Source organism: Dendropsophus ebraccatus, chromosome 2 (genome assembly GCF_027789765.1).
Source record: "Dendropsophus ebraccatus isolate aDenEbr1 chromosome 2, aDenEbr1.pat, whole genome shotgun sequence".
Classification (NCBI taxonomy): Eukaryota; Metazoa; Chordata; class Amphibia; order Anura; family Hylidae; genus Dendropsophus; species Dendropsophus ebraccatus.
In genome coordinates, this window is record NC_091455.1 from 90,965,135 (window position 1) to 90,990,379 (window position 25,245).

The 25,245-nt window shown below is 44.6% G+C and overlaps 1 protein-coding gene across 2 annotated transcripts in view; it reads right to left on the reverse strand.

The window, feature by feature from the left end:
- Nucleotides 1-25,245, reverse strand: part of RNF144B (ring finger protein 144B) — a 54,948-nt gene that overhangs the window by 11,671 nt on the left and 18,032 nt on the right. For both annotated transcript variants that reach the window (XM_069957940.1, XM_069957941.1), the window contains exons 3-4: nucleotides 11,211-11,315; nucleotides 7,197-7,257 (exon numbers count right to left, since the gene is read on the reverse strand). In XM_069957940.1, the coding sequence (XP_069814041.1) occupies nucleotides 7,197-7,257; nucleotides 11,211-11,315 (166 nt within the window). The remainder of the gene's footprint in view (nucleotides 1-7,196; nucleotides 7,258-11,210; nucleotides 11,316-25,245) is intronic.

Sequence of the window (25,245 nt, forward strand, 5' to 3'; positions counted from 1 at the left end):
AATAATCCTTACAATAATCTCTAACTTCTATTTACAGTGCATTCTTCCTAGCCTGTGCAACATCGTAAAAATGGAGAACAATTCTGCTACCAAAGCAGTTTAGAGACATGTAATAGCTGCTGATCGAACTTCTGTGAGCCGCGACACTGTTGTTTTTTCATTTATTTATTTTTAATTAATTATTTATTTATTTAAAGTAAAAATATGATAAAAAAACACACAAAAAAATCCCCAACATATACAAGTGACAAAACAATACAGTCAAGGAGTCCAGGGGAGCGGGACGGGGTAAGTAAAACACCAGCAACATTTAAGTAAGGGCCCTATTACATATTTCTTTGAGCCCTGACCTAAAATCATAGGGTGTCAGCGTGCATCACTACATGTAATAGTGATGTGCGTCCGTCGGCTGACGATTGAACAAACAGTTAATACATTACGCTCCTGGTCTTCTCCTGCGCTCTGCATGCGTCTCGGCTCTGCGACTGCAGCTTCACAGCTGGTCTCTGAGCTGACAGGCCACTCAGCCAATCACTGGCCACAGCTAGATCAGCGCTTCTTTAAAAAATTTCTAGGGCCTTTATCAGCTCAGATCAGATCAGATCAGATCAATGTTTGTTTTTATAGGCCATAACATTTTAAGGGTCTGATGTATGATAGCATCTGATAGGTGCCATTTCCAGATTTGCCGCATATCCGCAGCAAAATTTGGTATCAGCTGCATTTTTATTTCTGGTTTTAACCGTTTGCTAATTTTTATAGTGTGCTGAGATTTTTTCTAGGGTGACCCTACTCTATTAATAAGCACATAACAGCAAGTAACAGCTATAATAGAAATGTTCCTTTAAGCAAGAAGGAAAGAGAACAAAGGAAAGAAAGGATATTTCTTTAGGGTGCGTTCACACCTACAGGATCCGCAGCAGATTTGATGGTGCAGATTTGATGCGCTGTTCAGTTATTTCAATGAAATCTGCTGCGGATCTGCAGCAGAAAATAAGCTGCGGATCCGGTAAGTGTGAACGTACCCTTACAACTACTGCTCTGGAAGATTTTCCATCTGTCATTACAGATGCCTTTTGGATGAAATAACACTTGCACTATGGTGCTAACTTTTAGTCACCATTTGTTATAAAGAAACAGCCTACTATAACAGTATTAAACAGTAATAAAAAACAGTAATAAAAACCATAAGGTTTTTGTGACAGATGTTCATTGGTAAATACAGATTATTCCCAATTTAGTCAATGAATGATGACTTATGTAAACAAACTTTCTATGCATATTGGATCAGAACGGCTTTGTTTCCAAATTCTCACAAAAAAAATGTAACCACCATCAAAAAATGTATTAGGACATATTCACATGCGGTGTCTTTATAGTCACCCACATTTTGTTTTACTGATCACATATTTTTGACAGCATTTAGCGATATGCTTTACAGGAAGCCCCATGGACATAGATGAAAATAGACAGGACCTATCCCCTTAAGATGTATGTCAGGGGTGGGGAACCTTTTCCATGTCGAGGGCCGGTCGGGCCTTAATAAAATCATTCGAGGGCCGCACTCAATGTTATACCGTGCGCGGCAGTTAGTAGCGGGGGTTTGCAGCACCCGAACAAGGCAAAGTATTGTTCCCCTAATGCCCCTGCTATTGTAGTTAACCCCTTGTGATGCCCCTTTGAATCCTTAGTGATGCCCCTGGTAGCCTAGTTAACCCCCCAGCCATGTCCCTGGTAGCCTAGTTAACCCCCCCAGTCATGTCCCTGGTAGCCTAGTTAACCCCCCCAGTCATGTCCCTGGTGGCCTAGTTAACCAATCAGTCATGTCCCTGGTGGCCTAGTTAACCCCTCAGTCATGTCCCTGGTGGCCTAGTTAACCCCTCAGTCATGTCCCTGGTGGCCTAGTTAACCCCCCAGTCATGTCCCTGGTAGCCTAGTTAACCCCCCCCCCAGTCATGTCCCTGGTGGCCTAGTTAACTCCTCAGTCATGTCCCTGGTAGCCTAGTTAACTCCTCAGTCATGTCCCTGGTGGCCTAGTTAACCCCTCAGTCATGTCCCTGGTGGCCTAGTTAACTCCTCAGTCATGTCCCTGGTAGCCTAGTTAACTCCTCAGTCATGTCCCTGGTGGCCTAGTTAACCCCTCAGTCATGTCCCTGGTAGCCTAGTTAACCCCTCAGTCATGTCCCTGGTAGCCTAGTTAACCCCTCAGTCATGTCCCTGGTGGCCTAGTTAACCCCCCCCCCAGTCATGTCCCTGGTGGCCTAGTTAACTCCTCAGTCATGTTCCTGGTGGCCTAGTTAACTCCTCAGTCATGTCCCTGGTGGCCTAGTTAACTCCTCAGTCATGTCCCTGGTGGCCTAGTTAACCCCCCCAGTTATGTCCCTGGTAGCCTAGTTAACCCCCCAGTCATGTCCCTGGTGGCCTAGTTAACCCCCAGTGTCTGCCCCAAATGAAAAAAATAAACATCCCACTCACCTTTCCTCCGCTCCCACGCTGTCCAGGTCCTCTTCTCCCTCCTCTCTTCTGTGCCGGTCTTCTCCTGCAGGCGGCGCGCGATGAAATGACGTCATCGCGCGCGGCCCGCAGGAGTCAGAAGACGTGCGCCGCACTGGTGAGGCAGGAGCCGGCATACAACACATCTTCCTGTGTCTGTGCCAGCTCCTGCCTCACCAGCGCGGCGCACGTCACAGGAGGGCAGGAGTCAGAAGATGTGCACCGCTCTGAGGGGAAGGAGCCGGCACTCACAGCATCCTCCTGGCAGCTGTCACAGACACAGGAGGATGCCGTGTGTGTCGGCTCCTTCTCCTCCAGAGCGGCGCATGTCACAGGGGAGCCGCGGGCCACATCTGGAGGTGTCAGGGGCCGGATGCGGCCCGCGGGCCGGAGGTTCCCCACCCCTGATGTATGTGAACATTACTAAGCATACTGTGTGACGTTTGAAGAGGTCACTCCACAGGGAGCTGCTACAGTCTTATACTGAGAGTATCTATCTACTGGTGTCACCAGTCACTGTTATTCTGCAAAGTTCACTTTACAGCAGGCTCCTTTTATCACCACAGACAGAACTTAGTTTTAGACCTTATGGTAAGAATGAAAACTGCAAGATTTCAGGTTCATTTTAAAGGGAGTAAAAGGGAAAATTAGAAAAATCATCAACAATTCTTACACATATATTTAACCTAAAAACTTTATTAAGGGTGGATTTAGTGTACAGGAACCCTGAAAAGCACGTGGGAGTGCACCAGGGGAACGCGGACAGGTAAACATGGTGTTGAGAGCAGGGCCGTGGAGTCGGAGTTGTGGAGTCGGAGCTACTTTTGGCTGGAGTCGGAAAAAAATGTACCGACTCAGACTTTAAAAAAATGTAGAATTGAATTTTGATATGAATTTTACAAGTTTTGCTCATGAATGTATATTATGAGCAACATTCTAATAGGACACTGGCCCTATTACATAAGGGTGGTCATGGAAAAGTTGTCGGTCACTATTTGGCAGTTTGTTTCTGAGCTGGAAGAGTCCATTGTGTGGGGGGAGATCTGTGCTGTTCTCTTTCTGGATGCCTGTATATGAGCAGCAGTGTAATATGAAGATATCCTGTGTAATATAGAGGAGGAGGAGAAGACATAAGTAGTGTAGCTGTAACCTCTGTCCTCAGTGTGGTGTTTTCTCTCTGGAAGAAGATTGTGTGTTTTTCTTCAGTGTTCTAAGGCTGCAGCTCTGTGCGTGCGTGCGTGTGTGTGCGTGTTTGCTATGGCTGCAGTAGGCTGTGTGTGCGCTAAGGCTGCAGCAAGCTGTGTGTGTGTGTGTGTGCTATGGCTGCAGCAGGCTGTGTGTGTGTGTTCTATGGCTGCAGCAGGCTGTGTGTTTGTGTGTGCTATTGCAAGCCCCCACAGTGACCTTCTATATCATTGTGTGACCTCTATATCACTATGTGTGACCCCTCTTTATATCATTGTGTGTGACCCCCTCTATATCACTATGGCTGACATCTATATTACAGGTATCTGGCATTGTTAGCAGTGTTTCTTTAAAGTATGGTGAATATTTAGTTAGAAACATAGACTGTCAGCAGGAAAAGACCACCTGCCCCATCTAGTCTAGTTGTGAGTAGTTCAGAACATGGAGGCTGGAGACTGGCTGCATCCACTGCACACACAGGAGAATCTGCTTTATATACAATATTCCTTTATTCATTCAGAAGTCGCCCCAGGATCATGTAGGACATTAGGGAGAAGCTGCTGAGCCAGTGTAATAAATAACTCCCCTGGTATATGACTGGCCATTTATGAAGGAGCAGGGGTCAGAGTCGGAGTCAGTCCTGATAAAATTCAGGAGTCGGAGTTTGAGTTGGAGCTGCGGCTTACAGACTCCACAGCCCTGGTTAGGAGTTAAGTAGTTAGGTTTTACAAGTCTATAGCACAAGATTCTCACTGCAAGAAACTTGAAATGTGAATATTTGCAGCGAATGTGGTGCGTGTCAATCCACCCTTAGGCTATGTTCCCACACGGTATTTTTGCAACCAAAACAAGGAGTGGATTGAAAACACTGTTGAAATTAAGTGGATGGCCGTCCTTCTCTCTAGAAAAGGTGAGGTTTTCTATGGGAATCCCTATAGATACAATTTTGGGGCTTCAGAACAAATTACTAGTTTTACAAAGTGTTTTGGTCTTAACATACAATATTTTATAAATGCCATAAAGGCCATCAAAGTGCAACAAGGAGGTAATAATAGAAGTCAGAGATGGTCAAAACGATTTGACTTTCATTTTTACCTTCTTGCTACAAAGCGACTTTTCACTGGTCTGCACTAGGCACAAACCTTAGGGCCCTAATACACGGGGCGATCATGCGAAAAATTATATTATTCGAATTTAAACGATTATCATTTCATGTGTATGCAGGCGGGAAAAAAAAAAAAAAAAAAAAAAAAAAAAAAAAAGATTCATGTGTCATTGACTGCATCTTACAAGCAGACCATAAAATCATTGTTATCCCTTTCATGAGACCATGGGTCATCGATTCATCAATGCCCAGTTCGTTTTTTTACTTCAGCTTACAGGATCATAATGAGCATAATAAGTCCCTAGCTCTGCCCCCAGCCGCTGTTAGTAGCTTTTAACAGTGGCAGGGGAAAGAGGAAAGAGGGCAGAGCCTGCGGGCACAAGTTTAAAGTGTAACTATAATTTCAGTAGCCAAAAAATGAAATTTCTCAAAAAAAAAGCCCATGTGTTACCCTAAACTGCGTTGATAGCTTGTGCGCTTGCTGAGATATCCCCAGTTGTTTGGCTCAGAAGAATAAATGAATTTTTCTTCTGGCTGAGAGAAAGTGGGCGTGGCCTCCTCTCTCATCTCCCTGGCTGGGTCCCTTCATTCACTGACCAGCACCTTAACAGATGTATCACACACAGTGGGATCAGATAGAGCCCCAGCAGATGGTATCACACACAGTGGGATCAGATAGAGCCCCAGCATACAGTATCACAATGTAAGATTAGATACAGAGCCCCAGCAGATGCTATCACACACAGTGGGATTAGATACAGTCATCTGCTCTCCTAACACTGTAGGATAATGTCAGCCATGGAGGTGGGGGCACCTACTGCAGACACCTGATAGTGTATATGTACTATGGAAGGACTATAGCTGTGTTGTGCTGGGACTTGTAGTCCTCCCCTCGGTGACTCACCCACTCTCCCTCATGCAGCACATTGGAGTCATGGTGGCATGTCCCCCCTGGTTGAAGCACTGAGTACTTGTCCCTCCATCCAGCTCTTCCCCTGCGCTGCTCCTCACACAACACCCTCAGCTCTGCTAAGTCACCTCTGTGAGGGGAGGGGGGAGAACGTGCTGCTAGGAGGAGGGGAGGAGGCTTTGTTTATGTTTCTCTCTGTGTCAGGGCTGTTATCTGATGCTGCTGTCAGAGTCAGTACACTAGGTACGGATCTTCAGGCAGGGGCGTGTCCAGCAGGACGGCAGAAATAACTCAGAGCCAGACAGAGCTCTGAGGGGACAATCAGCCTTATGTATTTAAAAAACTGTTCATTTTAGGTTATTAATGTATATTGCAAACATTCTTATCATGCCCTAACTAAAACTGAATGGTCAAAATATTTTATAGTTACGCTTTAAGCCGGCCTTACCTCCCTTCCCCGCCAGCCTCTGTAACCAGGACACCGGAAGCTTGAGGCTCCCGGCTTCCGTGGCTACCACTGGGACTCTGCGATCACATCACAGAGCTCCGATGGTTACCAGACAGAGTTCTCCCTTTATAGAGGAAGACATCTCTGTCTGAAGCCCTGTAGATGCTGTGGTCCTGCTGATCACAGTATCTATAGGGTTAACTGTCAGCATGACTGACAGTTGCAGCAGGTTCCTGGCTGTCACCGATAGCCGGGACCTGTCGCGCATGTCATCCTGTATCCTGAATTACCGTCACTGCAGCCTCAGCGCGTTATGGTAAACTATTTCGGGTTGTTCCCAAAAGCTCGTTTGCAATCGTTCATCATCAAAAAAAAAAAGAAAAATCGATCTAATAGGATGATTTTATGGTAAACTTAAAAGAGCGGATCGACAACACGGAAATTATTTGATTGTTGCCAGCATACACACAAAAAGCTTATCGTTTAAATTTGAACGATAACGATTTTTTTGCAGGATAATCGTCCCATGTATAGGGCCCTTAATAAATGTCCCTCCAAGTCTTAAGATTTTGACTGCACTGAAAGAGATTTTCTACTTCTTTTCTGGGTATCAACTGAGGGGAGGAGGGGAAACTTTACATCTGGCATGGAGTTGGAGTGAGCGAATTAATTCCCCTCTTTTGCTAATATGTCGATTCACTGATTTGCTGCTTCTCTGAACTTATCTGTCAGTCACTGCATGGGCACAGCTCCTGTACTCATGTGACCACCATGACATAACTGTATGTCATGTTGCATCAATATAACTCAATCGGTGACATAATAAAATCATTATGCATTAAAGGCGGGCGTATTGTCAAACATTTCTCCCGTTGATTTGCCCCATAGCCTAATAAAGTTCCTAAGATGTTATTCAACGTTGTGTAAATGCTTCTGCATGTTCTTTTAGGTAAAAACCCAATCATTGTATAATAATTTTTGTTAAAAAGTTGCAAAACAGAAACACAACAACTGCATCATAAATGCATATGCAATTTTAGTAAAGAAAGACATACCTCGTTCAAGTTTTAAACGCTGATACAAATGCAGCTGTTCAATGGATACTAAGCAAGCAATCTAAGAAAAATAAAAACATGAAAAGGCCAGCATTACTCTGAAAACGTACAATTCTGTAGGCAAGATCTGCTTGTAAAAGTAATACGTAGCAGCAGACAAAATAAGGTATATGTACATTTTGGCAAACTTGTTTAACAAAAATAACTGATTCACCCAAGACATTGCCTGTTTGGGATTGCCATCCCAGATTACAGACCTGCAGCAGATCAAAAGATTTTGCATTATATGGATAGGCTCCCACAATGTAAAAATAAAAGCAAATGAGGGCATTTGATGCAAAACAACGGCCATTATTAATTATCATGATTTTTTGCCCTTATTTTTACAAAAGTGGGAAGACAGACTAAATTATTGGAAGACATTTCCTAATCTCTGAATTTATGCGTTTTACAGAGGTGAATAAAATCAGTCTGCCTTGACATACATATATGAAAGAATCGCTTATTCTCAAAAGCCAACCTGTCTGAGGAGGGATAATGCTATGGGTTTATTTTTCAGGTGTTGGTCTAGGCCAATGGTTGGCACTGAACAGAAATCTTACTTTCTGGAAACAGTTTTTGGGTTTAGCCTTTTGCTGTTCTAGGTCGACTGCACCTCAGTATATAAAGGTCTATACCTATATCTGGTCTGACCTCACAAATGATCTTAGGCATAAATGAGCAGAAATTCCCACAAATTCATTATAAAATCTTGCAGAAAGTGTTCCTAGAAGAGTGGAAGCTGTTATACAGGGCTCCAGATGGCGACCAAAATGGTCGCCAATGCGACTGATATTTTGCAAATGGCGCCCAGATTTATTAATCTGGGCGCCATTTGCGACTGGCCCCGGCGTGCTGTCTCTTTTAAGTCCGGGTCCCCGGCTGATGCGCGGCTGCCGGGGGTGTCCCGTCCTATCCCCGGCAGCGCGGCGCATCAGTGAGCTGCCTGGGGCCCTGACTTCCGGCACAGGAAGCGCGCGTCAGAGACGCTTCCTGTGTCAGAAGTCACAGCCCCGGCGTACAGAGAGCTCACTGATGCGCCGCGCTGCCGGGGATAGGACGGGACACCTCCGGCAGCCGCGCATCAGCCGGGGACAGCGTCCGAAGAAGAAGAGGATCGCCGGGGGAGCGGGTTGTCAGGTGAGTTTGTGTGTTTGTTTTTTTTAAATACTGCTTAGCATAGAGGAAAGGGGGGGGGGGCATCTATAATGGGGGAAGAGAAGGGGGGCATCTATAATGGGGGCAAGATAACAGGGGGGCATCTATAATGGGGGAGAGGGGGGCATCTATAATGGGGGCAAGATAACAGGGGGGCATCTATAATGGGGGGAGAGGGGGGCATCTATAATGGGGGGAGAGGGGGGCATCTATAAGGGGGGAAAGAAAACAGGGGGGCATCTATAATGGGGGAGAGGGGGGCATCTATAAGGGGGGAAAGAGAAGGGGGGGCATCTATAAGGGGGGAAAGAACAGGGGGCATCTATAATGGGGGGAGAGGGGGGCATCTATAATGGGGGGAGAGGGGGGCATCTATAATGGGGGAAGAGAAGAGGGGGCATCGATAATGGGGGGAGAGGGGGGCATCTATAAGGGGGGGAGAAGAGGGGCCATCTTCAAGGGGGGGAGAGGGGGGCATCTATAAGGGGAGGGGGTATCTATAAGGGGGGAGAAGAGGGGGCATCTATAATGGGGAGGAGGAGGGGGCATCTATAATGGGGGAAGGGAGGGGGCATCTATAATGGGGGTAGAGGGGGTCATCTATAAGGGGAGGGGGTATCTATAAGGGGGGGAGAAGAGGGGGCATCTATAATGGGGGGGAGAGGGGGCATCTATAATGGGGGGGAGGAGGGGGCATCTATAATGGGAGGGGGTATCTATAATGGGAGGGGGTATCTATAAGGGGGGGGAGAAGAGGGGGCATCTATAATGGGGGGGAGAGGGGGCATCTATAATGGGGGGGAGAGGGGGCATCTATAATGGGGGGGGGTATCTATAAGGGGGGGAGAAGAGGGGGCATCTATAATGGGGGGGAGGAGGGGGCATCTATAATGGGGGGGAGGAGGGGGCATCTATAATGGGGGGGAGGAGGGGGCATCTATAATGGGGGGAGGGGGCCATCTATAAGTGTAGGGCAAACTGGCTGCAGACACTGGGAGATAGATATATGCACAATTATTATTATCAGGGCCCCTCAGGTGTCTGTATTGTAGGGGGTCACTTGCATTAGTCACTAGGTGAGAGATATATCTATCTATATACACATCTTGTGGGGGGTCACTATGGCTGCAGTCATAAGTCTAGCTCAGTATGTATAGACTGTTGCAAGCTTTTAAAGGGAACCTGTCACCCCCGGTGACGGGGTGACAGGCTCCCAACCCCCCGTTAGAACCCCCTATACTCACCTCATCGCGCCGGGTCCCGCTTCTGGAGATGGTCGGGTCACGGAGATCTCAGCCGCTGCAGCCCGGCGCGCACACTGAGAGATGAGTCCAACGCTCATAGAGAATGACGGAGCGCTAGACTCTCCCGTCATTCTCTATGAGCGTTGGACTCATCTCTCAGCGCACGCCGAGCTGCAGCGGCTGAGATCTCCGTGACCCGACCATCTTCAGAAGCGGGACCTGGCGCGATGAGGTGAGTATAGGGGGCTCTAACGGGGGGTTGGGAGCCTGTCACCCCGGCACGGGGGTCGACAGGTTCCCTTTAAGTTCAAGTTCAGAAGAGTAAGCCTCATTAAAAGGCTAGCCAAGTGAAGCTGAAGTACTGAGTCAGACTGTATATGGTTGTCAAGTTGCAAGTTTCCATGTTGAACATTTTCAAACTAAGAAAAGAAAGGATCTAAAGGAGGAGGAGGAGGCTGCCGTGGCCTCTGCACACAGTAAGTCCCATTTAACATAACATTAATTTTACATGGTTTAAAATGTTGGCGACCAAATATTCTATTTGGCGCCTAAATTTTTCAGGTTAGGAGCCAATGGCTCCCAGGTAAATTTTTTAGTCTGGAGCCCTGTTATACTGTACCTGTAAAGAAGGTACAGACTAACTCCATATTTATGGCTAATAGGTTAAGAATAGAGATGAGCAAACCTCGAGCATGCTCGAGTCCATCCGAACCTGATCTTTCGGCATTTGATTAGCGGTGGCAGCTGAAGTTGGATAAAGCCCTAAGGCTATGTGGAAATCATGGATATAGTCATTGGCTGTATCCATATTTTCCAGACAACCTTAGAGCTTTATCCAACTTCAGCAGCCCCTGCTAATAAAATGCCGAATGATCGTGTTCGGATGAACTCGAGCATGCTCGAGGTTTGCTCATCTCTAGTTAAGAATGCAATGACCTAAATGTGGCTATATAGGTGTCCCAATTATTCTGTATAAATATATAAATATATTATATATATATATACACACACAGAGGGAGAGGGAGAATCTTATCAGTATGTCATATCCTTTTTATTACAACAGAACAAAGTTCTTTATAGATCTATACTTCTGCAGAAGCAGACACAGCATACCAGCCTGGAGGAACAGGAGTTTATGACTAGAGTTATAAAAGTACAACAGTAGCTTTGTAGTTTTAAAGTTCATAGATATTTTGATCTGGATAGAAATAACACACACTGACTGAGCCGAAGTAAAGTAAACATTACCTCAAGGCAAAAAAAAATATCAAAGCAATGACAGATCGACGCCAGGTACATATTAGCGGTAAGTAAAACACCTGAAGGGTATAAACCCACACACCGTATATGCAGCGTATTTACTGCTGCGATACGCAGCAAATACGCAGCAAACACGCAGCAAAAACGCAGCAGATTAGATCTAAATAACTGAACACAGCATCAAATCTGTACCAACAAATCTGCTGCGTATTTGTTGCGTATCTGCTGTGTATACGGTGTGTGGGTTTGTACCCGAAATTGGTTTAGTAAAAATTGAGGCATTGATTTAACTAACTTGTTCTAATGTCAGTACCTCTGCTTCCTGTAGGAGACCACGGTTTGAGCACACCATATCTGGGCAACCAATGGGAGAACCAAATCCTTCACGAACTGCCAACTGTACATACTGCCTGAGGCACTAGAAGGCAACAAAAAAAATTTCATTTATCAAAAATACTATCTATTATTACCACATTCTCAGCATGGACATATCTTGAAATATTCTACACTGGTCTAAATATGGCAATACAATGACAATACTAGGTGGTCTCAATACGGCAATACTTCATTGTATGCTGTATGTCCTGTTAAGAGCATAAAAGATAGAGAGCTTTCTCACGACATGAGGTTTTAGCACACAAAAAAAAAAACCACGCTGCATTTTTGCAGTAAAATGACAGCCACAATGGCAGGAACCTGATGGATCCCTATTTTAGTCAATAGTGTTTTTAAGACTCTGCTTGTATTACTATAAGAAACTGAAATACGGAAATACAAGTGCAGATTTAAATATAGTCCTACATGAATGGCAATTTGCATGAAACAATAGATTCATCTTGGTGATTATAGCTGAAAAAGAAATAAATTATTTCAAAACAACTGGCCCCATCAAGTGCCAGAGATTACTTATTTACTTCTATTAAAAAAATCTCAATGTCAAGTTGGCTGCTGGAAGCTCTTTGAATCGTCGCAGCAATGTAATGACAGAGCTGCAGCGATTCAAAGAGGTTCCTGCTGCCGGCATGCCATTGACACATCATGCTGGGCGGAAAACGAATCCATTACTTACCTTTCCCGTCTGTAAGCTCCGCAAAATTGCGCATGCATGAATGTAGCATAAATTGCATGACTCATGCTCAGTTCAGTTGCAGTAACTTTCTGTCCCATTCGTACTCGCAGTTGGTTTTTGCTTCAAATGCAAGCAAGGGAGATTGTGGGAAAGTGTCTGCACTGTTGCATGGTAGCAGGGGTCACAGTGAGAGTGAAAGGGAGTGAGAGATCCATGGCATGGGGAAGAAAAGTGGTGCAGGGATGTAAGTTAAAAACAGAACATTTGTTTTCCTTTACATACATGTATGTGGTACACATCTGATTATCTGATTTTTATTTTTTTTTCCTCCTTGCCTTCTAAAACTCATACCACTTCTATCTTTCTATAAACAGAGCCATATCAGGGCTTATTGTTTGTGGTACTATTTGTACTTTCCCATGACTCCTTTTATTTTACTATAAAATAATTTGTGGGGTAAAAGTGAGAAAGACACTGCGATTTAGCAAATATTAGGGGATTTTGTTCTAATACCATCCAAGTTACAGTGATACCTAATTTATATAGCTTTTGTGTTGTTTTTGAACTTTTAAAAAATGTAAAAACAATTTTAAACATGCTAAATAAAATAAAAAAAAAATCTTCCATTTTAATCCCTACAATTTTTTTCCCCCCATTTAAAGAGCTGTATTCGGGATTTTTTTTGAGCCATAGTCTTTATTGGTACCAGAACGGTATTTATTGTCAGGAGTCTGGAGATGTATTGTTGCTATTGGCAACCTTAGACAGTCTGTATTAGGGCCTATGTATTTGCTGCTCTTCCTTAGCTCTCTTGTAGTGGTATTTTGTTCTGCTATTTACTTATTTAATATGTTGTTATGTATCAATTGCTAATACAAGTTTTGAGCTTGATCAGTGCTCCTCCTCTGCAACCTATCACACTCTAGTGATTGGCCAGGGGAAGTTAGCTCCGTCCACCTTTTACCCAGAAAGGGCTGTGTGGTCTTGTCAGTGACAGTTGGTAGTCCCTACTGTATTTATTGTCACCGGAATGTACACTTCAAGTCACAGTGTCATCAGTTAAATCGGATACCCCCGAGCTCAAGGGCCGCCCCTTGGGAGGTAATGCCAAAGGCCCAGAGGGACAATCGCAGTGGATTTCGAGGTTTTTATCAAAATGCCCGCAAGTAACTGTATAGATTGATGGTGTTCCCCTTGAAGCTCTTGTTGACACTGGATCCTAGGTCACCACCACCACCATTTTGGTTTAGTTACAGCCTTTTGATCTCTTTTTATTAACTTTTTTTCTGATGTATGATGCGACCATAAATCAGCAATTTTGAGGTGTTTTTTTTTTGTCCATTTACCGTGCAGGATTAAAAATAAAAGCATTGCATAGATCAGTGGAATTGGTGCTGCCTGAGACTATTACCAGAGATACTTCAGCAGAGACACTTCAGCAGTGACTGTGGGTAAGTATAGACCTCCGGCTGTCAAGTGACCCTGACAGATGCAGCACCTGTAATTCAGCCCATTCAATACTGCAATAGTGTTACATTACAGCACTGAAAGGGTTAAATGAGTGAAAGGTTCAATAATCCACTGGTGTCAGTCATTAGCTTCAGGGGTCCGCTAAACACAGCAGTTGATCATGCTGTTCATGGAGCAGGCTCACCTAAAGGCCCTATTCCACGGAACGATTACCGTCCGTATTCGGCCGATATCGGCCGCTACGGACGATAATCGTCCCATGGAATAGAGTGCAACGATCAGCCCACATCGTTCATGTCGGCTGATCGTTGCAGTCGCTTGTTTTTCAACATGTTGAAAAACAAGCGACTGATATAGCAGCGATCTGCTGCCGTTGCTCCGTTGAATAGGAGCATCGGCAGCAGACGCTGCTGTATCCTATGGGCTGCCCGGACAATCAGCGATCCTCCGAGAAGCCCCCCCTCCAGCACTCACCCGCTCGCTGCAGCCGCGACGAATAGCGGTGGCAGCGAGCGAGGAACGAGGAGCAAACGAGCGCTGAGAGCGCTCGTTTGCTCCTCTATCGACCCATGTAGAGTGGGGCTGTCTCTGGAAGAAAGTGGCCATGTTTTTGTAGCGCTGGATAACCCCTTTAAAGCAACCTATACTGATCTCATACGAATTACCTTTCTTAAAGTGTCACTGTGTTACAAAAAAACTTTTGAAATGTCATAGACATGTCAAAAGTTTTGATCGGTACGGGTCGGAAGACTCAGACCCGTACTGATCAGGAGAATGAGCGGAGAGGATTGCGCAAATTAGGAAAAAAAAAAGGCGTCAGGCTTTTCCCCACAAAAGAAACAGAACATCCGAGCTACAACACTAGTATTATGAAAAATAAAATAAAAGATCCATTATTAAACCACCCTTTTTTCTAACTCAGAGCAGAGAGTGGCACTCTGAGGCAAGAGGAGGTGTGAAGCTGCCTGAAACCCACACTGTTGGAGCTAACCAATCACAGCTCAGCTTTTATACCTTAATTAGGTCTGGTAACAGAAGACTGTAAAAGCTGCCACAAAAAAGCAATACTAAGTAAATAATTTTAGCTCCTTCTGCACAACTTAGGGCTCAGCCACACTAGCGTTTTTTTTTTTTGTTTCTAACGGATCTGTCCATATTAAATTTAACGGATGAGCATAAACTGATGAGCAGACTGATTCAAACTGACTGCAAAATGTTCATCTTTTTTTAATGGTCAGTTTGTATTTTGGCTTAAAAAAACTGACTTTTGTACATCAGTTTGCATCCGTTTGCATCAGTCAGCATCCGTTTTTCTATCCGTTTATTTATTCTTCTTTGGTTTCTTGCTGCTTCTGCGCATGCTCAGTGCAAAAACGGATGAAAAAAAACGGATGTGAACTGAAATACCTTCCATTTTAGATCCGTCCTCATTGACTACAATGTAAAAAAAAAACGGAAGTACACTTTCCATTCGTGATCCGTTTTTTTAAGCGGAAAGAAAAATACTGCTAACACTATTTTTTCTTCTGTTCAAAAAAACGGATCTTGAACGGATTGCATGCAAACGGAGCACAATTAGGGCAAACGGAGCACACTAAAATAGCATGGGAATCTATGGGGATTTTAACGGATCCGACAGTTTCCGTTTTGCTTACTCCAAAACGGAAAAGGTAGACGGAATGGTGCCGGATGGTCAAACGTTGATGTGAACGTATCCTTATACCTCTTCTGTGCTTCTTCCTACACTGCAGAAATCAGTCTGTAGAAAACAAATAGAAGCTAACAGAAGGTAAACGGTAAACCTTAAACAATGCTCATGAAGGGTCAGAAAAAGGAATAAGAAGAACTAGCGGATGGCTAAAAGCCAGAAGAAAAGCAACTGTGTTGGACCTGGGAGTTTTAGGGAACTCATCAAGAAAAGGTTTTATGAGTTACTAACAAAAAGTCTGTTTCTTGGTGTCATTGTGGGACAAAAGACCATAGGATGCCCTAAAGTAGACCCTCGGGGAATGGAACAAAAGCAATGTAGAATGTATCCAGCTACAAAGACACAATACAGTTACTGACCCTCAGCATGGTTGTGATTGCCCATTCACACACAAAAATGATCACCAGATCGTGGCTTTACCAGTCATGCCATCAAATGTAAAGACAGTAAAAAGCTGGTGGATGTCTAAGGGCCCTATTACACCAACAGATTATCCGAAAGATTTAGTTGAGCCAAAGCCAGGAATGGACTATAAGCATTGAACAGGTAACAATGGAAAGACTGAAATTCTACATCTTTTCAAATCCACTCCTGGCTTTGGCTTACAAAAATCTGTCAGATAATCTGTTGGTATTACAGGGCCCTAAGGGCTCTAATAAACTATTATTCTGTAATTCAGCCACGTCAAAAAAAAAACAAAAAAAACTTGCCACGCTCAACAATTGCAAAGGCAGATTATAATGTGGGCTGTTCGGGCAGTCGCCTGGGGCCTGAGGCTCCTGAGGGCCCAGGGCTGTTCAAACTGCCCACATCTGATTTTGCCCTGCAGCTGCACATCACTCCGAGGCTAATCGGAAGACTCGATCCTCTGAAGGGCCCCCGATTAATTTCAGCTGCAGGGCCTTCCCTAAGCGCAGACTGGAACACAGGGACAAAAGCATTTTTTACTTTTAATCTTTTATAATCATGGGGGCATTTACTAAGGGGGGGGGGGTGGGCTACACTGGGGGAAATCTACTAAAGGGAGGACTACACAGGGGTCCACCTACTAAAGGTGGGACTACACAGGAGGAGGGCCCATCTACACAAGAGAGGACTACACTGGGGGCCATTTATTATTGGGAGACTACACAGAGGGGAGTGGGGCTACAAAGGAGGTGGCCCTGTACTATAGGGGGCTGTGAAGAAGGACATCTACTGTATGGGGGATGCACAGAAGGTGCCATCTACTATATAAGAGAAGCACAAAGGGTCCTGATACTATATGGAATATGCACAGAGAGGCCTAATATTACATGGAACTTCCACAGAGAGGCCTGATACTATAGGGGAGTAGTACTGAGGGACATAATACTGTATGGGAGCTTCATGGAGGGGCCTAATACTATATAGGGGCATAAAGGAGCCTAATATGATATGGGGCACAAAAGTACATAGGAACAAAAAGTCTTGGCTGGGAGAAGTCCTTCAGGCTAATTGAAGAAAAGGCAACTTGATCGACTCTAATCAAAGAAGATGCCCCCAGTGACTTACTCAGAGAAGACATTGCTCATGATTCACAAAGAGAACGAGTCCTCGTGAGTCACTAGATGTAACTGCACTGTAGTCACTTATATGATGTACAGAACATGTGTAGAGCTGGATCTACCTCTATATGGTCACTGTATGAGGAGATATTGGTCTTTGTAGAGTGGATTTTATTCAGTAGCAGAGTGGTGGCATTAGTCAGTATGTGGTGGTATTATCTGTCCCTTGTAACTTGGTTCTGTTGGAAAAATCTGGCTTAGTTTACTGAATTTAGAAAGTAACAGCATGGTTGTAATAGTAGTGGTCATGGTGTGGCAATAATATTTTTCCCTTGTATTATTGGTAATATCCATCTCGGTATGCAGGATTTGGTCAGTAAAAGTATAGTGGTAATGGGATCTGCTCCTAGAAAGACCTATTTCAGAGTTGTACAATGCCCTTAGAAACTCCTTCCTGAAAATAGATAGGACAGCTTTGTTTCCAATATGGGCTAAATGGACATCAGATCCACAAATCCAGGAACACATCTTACAGGGGTGGCATATTGTTATACTATCATAAATGAACGCTGGAGAGAGACGTAGTTTAAGTTGGCGCATAATGCGCTTTATCGTTTTAATATACTCCCCTCTCCGCAATTCCCTGACAGACTCACGGCCTGCCCAAAATGTGACTTACCCCTTACTAACTTGTGGCATGGGTATGGGTTTGCCCGCATACCCAAACATATTGGGGAGACATAGCTAACTATATCCACACGCACTGGAGGACAGATATACCATTCTCCCCCCAGGCCTTTCTCTTCCATCAACTAAGACCCCCAGAGGAAGAGGGGTCAGTGAAGGTCCCAGGCATAGTCCACATAGTCATACATGTAGCGCTCCGATGTCTCTTTCAGGAGTGGCTGTCGAACAAGGCCCCGGAGGTTCCCATGGTAGTTTCTCAGTTAAAACAGTTATTTGGTATAGACAGAGTTTACGCAGAGAGACACAAACACTCAGGGGTCAAGAAGTTTCTCAAACGTTGGCGATCCTTCTTGGAAACCCATTACAGTACTCAGGACATACACAACATAATGTATCCTTTTAGATATACTGAATGGTACTGTCAGCAAGACTTGGCAGGCACTCTGGGACGCTTACAAGTCCCATCGTCGACCGCAGTAGCTCTTGACCGGGGAGTAACACCTTGAAAACCTCACGACCCATTTAATTATTGTTGTACTATGCGGTTTATCTTACACTGTTATTCCTGCCTCAGGTTGTAGGCCTGTATTTTGAGAGATATTGTTATCCCCATTGCTTCCTTTGTTCTTTGTGTATGTTTTTTTTTTTTTTTTTTTGGGTTTATGTTTATTCTTCCTTTTTAGGGAAGTTTGTGTGTAAAATCTGAATAAAAATATATTTAAAAAAAAAAAAGTATAGTGGTAATAGTACTAAAATATGAGCAGTGGTCTCTGGCTGTTGTATATATTCTTTTTTTTTTACGCTTTATTTTTATAAACCTTTTTTTTAACTTTCATTTACTTTTTTTTGGCCCCTAAGAGGTCTTGAAGCTGCAATCGTCAGCTCTCTGGTATAGTACACACCAGTACATCTCTACTGCTGTATACTGGGGCTGCATAGCATAGATCAGTACATGCAATCTATTTTAAGTGAATAACCATGTTTAACCCCTTAACGACCGCGGGCGTACATTTACGCCCCCGAAGTCCGTGCCTTAACGCAAATGGACGTAAATGTATGCCCGCGGTTTCCCCGATCGCTGTGTGTACACACGCAGCGATCAGGGAAGATGGCCTGCTATAATGTATAGCAGGCCATCTTAGCTTGTCGGCACAGAGGGTGGTTAACCCCTCCGATGCTGACGATCGCTGCTATTGGCTGATTAATTCAGATCAGCAAATGGCGATCTGCAGCTTTCCGGGTCATCGGTGACCTGATGACCCGGAAAAAATGGCGGTCGGTGCTGTCAGGAACGACCAGCCGATCACGGCGATATAAGTGCCCCCAAAATGTAAAATACCTGCTCTGGACTGAGGGGTCCAGAGCAAGTATTTGGGCCATACTCACCTGATCCGGGGTCCCGTTCGGCGTCTTCAGGGTCTGCGGCGTCCTCTTCTTGCGTCGCCATCTTCGACTATTTCCGGAGGTCCCCTTCGGCTTTTTTCAGGGTCCCTCGTCGTCTATCTTCGGCTTTTTCCAGAATACTGCCCCCTAGCGGCTGATAAGTGTAATATTATACACTTATCAGTAGCTACAGGAATGTTCAGCATGTAGAAAATGTTTTGGTTTTTTTTCCCAATTTTTTTTTCTTTAATTTTCCGCACCCTACCGCCGCTGAGTGCTGATCAGCATTGCACGTAAGTGAGCTGCTAACCAGCGACTCCTCCTTTTTGGCGTACGGTGTTTTTTTCTATATCCTACCGCCACGGTCTGCTGATAAATGGCATTTATCAGCCAACACCTTTTTTGGCGTATGTTTTTTTTTTTTTATACTTAATGTTAAAAAAACATGTAAAAAAACACTACATTACACAAAATAAAGTTTTACACTACACCACTACACATTTACATACCCCATATACCAGTCCCGGTACAAAGATGGCCCCCAGGGTGTTTTCGGCGGCGGAGGCATACGCTATTATTGCCTCCGACACCGAAAAAGCCAGTGAGGATGAATGGGGGGGGGGGGGGGGGGATCCTTCTTTCCTCCATTTATCCTCATCATCCAGTGACATGTCTGGGGGTAGTGTAGCGTACGCTGCCCCCCAGACACGTCTTTTCCACCAGTACCGTCTCCATTCCGCAGTGTGCACGTAACCTTAGAGTGTATGAAGGAAGGGACACCCGAATCCAGCCCCCAGATGCCCCCCATCCTCGGCGTTAGTGGGAAGATCGTCCGGGAACTGATCTTCCCACTGCTGGATAAAGGTCACCACCTGTACGGGGATAACTTTTATACCAGCACCCCCTCTTCCGGTCCCTTGCTGCCCGAGCTACTGTAGCTTGCTGCACGATCCGAAAATATCAGAAGCAGTAATAGAGCCCTAATATTTAGCAGCCATGGAGCGGACCCAGCGCTTCTGGATATGAAGGACCCCGTATCGCACCAGGGCAATATTTTCCAGGTGACGTCCCCCACACTGGAGAACGGGAGACCCCAGAAGAAGAAGTGCAGTGTGGCGTAACAGGGGAATCAGGAAGGACACCATTTTCCAGTGTGACACCTGTCCTGATCGCCCCGGCCTCTGCATGCTGAATCGCTTCAAAGCGTGCCACACGTCATTGGAGTTCTACATTTTCTAAATTCTGTCCCTTATTCCTATTTTAGGGGTCACGTTGATCCAGGGATTATTCTCATTGCCATTATGGAGTTGGGAAGGAATTTTTCGCCTGTGATGAGGCTACTGTTGTCTGCCTCAAAAGGGTTTTTTTTGCCTTCCTCTGGATCAACACAGGTTGAATTTGATGGACACCTGCCTTTTTCAACCTTATAAACTAATATTTGGCCTAATACCCCCAAATAAATTAAAATTGTCCCTTTTCCCCAGCTAAGTAGGTATGGCCGCCATTCCCATTAGAGGATGCCATGATGCAATTACAAAGCCTCTGTGCTGCCAGGACAGTAGAAACCCCCCACAAGTGACCCCATTCTGGAAACTACACCCCATAAGATATTTAACAAGGGGGGCATAGGGTATATGGCCCCCTGGTGACGGGCACATTTGTGCAGTGAAAAAAAAAAAATGGTATTTTTTTTATTTTCACGGCACATGTTCTACACATGTGCCAGTCACCAGTGGGATCCATATGCTCACTGCACCCCTCGTTAGATTCCTTATGGGGTGTAGTTTCTAGAATAGGGTCACTTGTGGGGGGTTTCTACTGTCCTGGCAGCACAGGAGCTTTGTAATTGCGACACGGCCTCCATCCTCCATTCCAGCCTGTAAATGGCGCTCTGTCCCTTTGGTGGCTTGCCGTGTGCCCATATAGCACATTATGTCCACATGTGGGGTATTTTCATACTCAAGGGAAATTACTCTACACGTTTTGCATTAATTTTCTTTTTAACCCCTTGTGGAAATGGAAAAAAGCAAGGCTAGACCAACATTTAGTGTAAAAAATTTTAAATTTTTGCACTAAATCATTGCTCTTGTCTTGATTTTTTTCATTTTCACAAGGGGTTAAAAGAGTTAAAAGGGCTAAAAAAAAACCCACAAAATGTATAGAGCAATTTCCCCAGAGTACAGAAATACCCCACATGTGGACATAAAGTGCCATGCGGGTGCAGGGTAAGCCTCCAAAGGGACAGAGCGCCATTTAGCTTTTGGAGGGTGGATTTGGCTGGAATAGATTTCAAGGGCCATGTTGCATTTAAAAGGCCTCTGTGTTGCCAAGACAGTTAAAACCCCCAACAAGTGACCCCATTATGGAAACTACACCCCTCAGGGAATGTAACAAGGGGTGTAGTGAGCATATAGACCCCACTGGTTACGGGCATAAATGTGGAACAATGTGGCGTGAAAATAAAATATTAAATTTTTTACACTATAATGTTGGTTTAGCCTTGAATTTTTCATTTTCACAAGAGGTTAAAAGAGAAAAAAAAACACACAAAATGTGTAGAGCAATTTCCCTAGAGTCCGTAAATACCCCACATGTGGACATAAAGCGCCATGTGGGCGCAGGGCAAGCCTCCGAAGGGAAGGAGCGCCATTTGGATTTTGGAGGCTGGATTTGGCTAGAATGAATGATGAATGCCATGTCGCATTTACAGAGCCCTCGTGCTGCCAAAACACTGGAAACCCCCCACAAGTGACCCCATTCTGGAAACTACAACCCTCAAGGAATCTAACAAGGGGTGCAGTGAGGATATGGACCCCTTAATGGACGGGCAAATTTTCACTTTCACGGCACATTGGTGACAGGCACAAATGTGGAACAGTGTGGTCCATATGCTCACTGCAGCCCTTGTTAGATTCCTTGAGGGGTGTAGTTTCCAGAATGGGGTCCCTTGTGGGGGGTGTCCAGTGTCTTGGTAGCACGAAGGCTCTGTAAATGCGTTGTGGCCCTTGAAATCCATTCCAGTGAAATCCAGCTTCCAAAAGCCAATTGGCGCTCCTTCCCTTTGGAGGCTCGTCCTGCACCCGCTTGGCACTTTATGTCCACATGTGGGGTATTTCCGTACTCGGAAGAAACTGCACTACACGTTTTGTGTTTTTTTTTCCTTTTATCTCTTTAAGATGAAAATGAAAAATTGAAGGCTAGAACGTTTTAGTGTAAAAAATAATTTTTTCTTTTTTCACGCCGCATAAAAATATTTGCAAATGGTATTTTTGCGAATATTTTTTTCGCATCTGCCCCACCTTCGCCAGTGGGGCGGGGTGTAGGTGTTACGGGGGTTGCGGCAGCATGCAGAGGGGGCGCGGCCTCTGCATGCACTGCATTTATCATTTTTCCTGTGGAAAAATAATACTAAAACCTACGCCAGCTCTGAGCTGGCGTAGGTTCCAAAATTTTCGAACGGACGGGTTCTGTGCGATCGGGATTTATGTAGAGGCAATGCGCCTCTACATAAATCCCCTGAGCTCAGGGGACATTTGTAAGCCCGGCGTAAAAAACGCTGGACTTCATAAATGCCCCCCAATGAGTACAGAGTATACAACATTGAGTATATCCAAGACAAGAATGTTTGTAACATACAGACTTGGCCATTATTTCAGCATCTGGAGGATTGGTCACATTTATTCTCTACTAGTTTAACCCCTTAGTGACAGCCCATATGTGTTTTAACGGCGGTCACTAATGGGCTTTATTACAATACAGATGCCTTTTTACGTGTATGTATCGGAATGCTCTGCCGCCCCCCTGTAGCGGCAGAGCGGGGGTTCAGCTGTCAGTGTGACCGCTGATCTCACCCTGTAACTACCTGGAGTGGAGGATCCTCCGCTCCGGGTAGTTTAACCCGTTAAATGCCGCTGTCAAATTATGACAGCGGCATCTAACGGGTTCCAGTGGCCGCGGGACATACTCATGTGATCGCGATGTCCCACGCCGGCATCCGGTTCCCCAATGGTCTCCATGGTAATCCCAGGGGCCTAATGAAAGCCCCCGGGCTTACCATGGATATGCCTCTGCTCAGCCATAACAGAGGTACTGCTGAGCAGATTGACTGTAAGCATGATGCTGACATACACAATACACAGCACTACAGTGGCAGGGCAGTTTATTGTCTCTACTATAGAAGAAGCAGTTCAGTTTATTTTATCAGTGATGAATGATCACTGTTTAGTATTACACTAGTGTACAGTAATATACACTAGTGTTAAATAATAAAAAGTGCACCAAAACACAAAACAACCCCCCCAGACCCCCCTCCATAATAAAAGTGCATTACATTTCCTAAACACAATAAACCGTTACATAAAACAGATCAAAACACAAATCCTATACATGTTTGGTATCGCCATGTCCGTAACGACCCAATCTATAAAACTATATCATTGATTATATTGCACAACACACGCTGTAAAAAAAAAAAAAAAAAAGTACCAGAATTTCTGTATTTTATCAATCCGCTTTAGTAAATACGTCATAAAAGAGATCAAAGAATCATATATATGTAACATTTTGTATCAATAGAAACTACAGATCTTTCCGCAAAAAATAAGCCCTAAGCCAGCTCTGTTGCTCCAAAGATAGGAATGCTATGGATATTGCAATGTGGCGACAGTTTTTGTGGATTTGTTAGGAATATAGTTTCTATTGTGCCAAAGTTGTAATAGTTAAAAAAAAATATATATATACAAATTTGGTATCGCCGTAACCATAGTGACCCAGAGAATACATTTATTATATTAGTGACCGCTGATACAGATTTTTACGGCAGTCAGTTATGGGCTCTATTCCGCTGCCATCAGCTTTTTACCGTGAAAGCACAGAATAGTGCAGCGATGCCGATAAGGCCCGCAGCCCCCTCCTCTCAGCTACCGTCCCGGCTGGCCCACGCACCGGCGGTCGCCATTGTTAACAGTATAACGGCGGACGATGGTAACAGGCATTGCCGACGCAGCTTTGCCGGCGCAGCTTTTCACCATGAATCCATGGTGAGCGGAGATGAAAACATGTCCCCACCCTGCCCCCCGCCGCCATCTGTTCACAGTAATGGGTTACTAAAAAGGATCAAAGCCCCATTCTTTCCACCACTAGAGGTGGCGGAGAGCATGGGGCAAAGATTGGGGACCCCCCTGTGTGGTCCCGGTACAAGCAATCAGCGGTATATACTATAAACTGCTGATCGCTTGTTCCAAATGCTGTCGGCACTTTTTATCCCGTCACCAAAGTCAAGTGCCCCGGATTACCTGTTACCACCCAGATTGCCCGTAACTGTCTCAGATTGCCCGTAACTGTCTCAGATTGCCAATGACCACCCCACATAGCTAGTAAACACACCCAGATAGCCAGTAAACACCCCAGATTTTCACAGACTGCCTGTAACCACCCCAGATTGTCCATTACCACTCCAGATAGCCAGTAAAAACACCCTCAAATTGCACATAATCAAAATGACACTCCTTCCCTTCTGAGTCCTGCTGTGTGCCCATACAGTGGTTTATGCCTACATATGGGGTACTGTTGTACTCAGGAGAACCTGTGTTACAAATATTGGGGTGCCTTTTCGCCCCTGTTCCTCATGAAATTGAGAAATTTCAAACTAAACAAACATATTATTGGAAAAATTCTATTTTTTTTTATTTTTACTGTCTAATTTTGAATACTTTCCTCTAATACCTGTGGGGTCAAAAGGCTCACCACACCCCAAGATTTATTCTTTAAGTGGTGTACTTTCCAAAATGGGATGACTTTTGGGGGGGGGGGGGGGGGGGGGGGGGAAGTCCTATTCTGCTTACACTACAGGGGCTCTGCAAACGCACCTGGCGCTTAGAAACTTATACAACACCTACAAATAAACAATGCTGGACAGTACTCTACATTTATCAAAAAATAATTTATTACATACAAAGAAATTTTTGTTGTTTAAAAACACATTAAAAAGGGAGCAGAAAACCATACAATACATACATCAGATGGTATACAGGGCAGAGCAAATGAATAAATAATGTAACTACTATATACTAAGCCATTAATGGTATATCAATCGACCCACAGAGGCAAAAAAAAGGTAAATAATACATAGTAATCCAAACAATTAATAAATATGAAAAAATAAACCTATATGTATAAAGCTGCAAGTGCAGTCTAAAGTGCAACCAAGTGCAATACCACGTATAGTATATAATTCATACAAGTATATAATCAAACCTCTGGGTATATAGCGTATTGTCCTGCCCAGTACCACCACTCACCCAACGCTGCATTTCGCCGTACAAGCTTTATCAAGGGCTTAGAAACTTATTCAGAAAAATCTGCCTTGAAAATGCTAATAGGCGCTTCCTTCCCTTCTGAGCCCGGCTGTGTGTCCATACAGGGGTTTATTCCCACATATGGGGTACCATTGTACTCAGGAGAACCTGCGTTAAAAATTTTGGGGTACGTTTTCGCTCATGTTGCT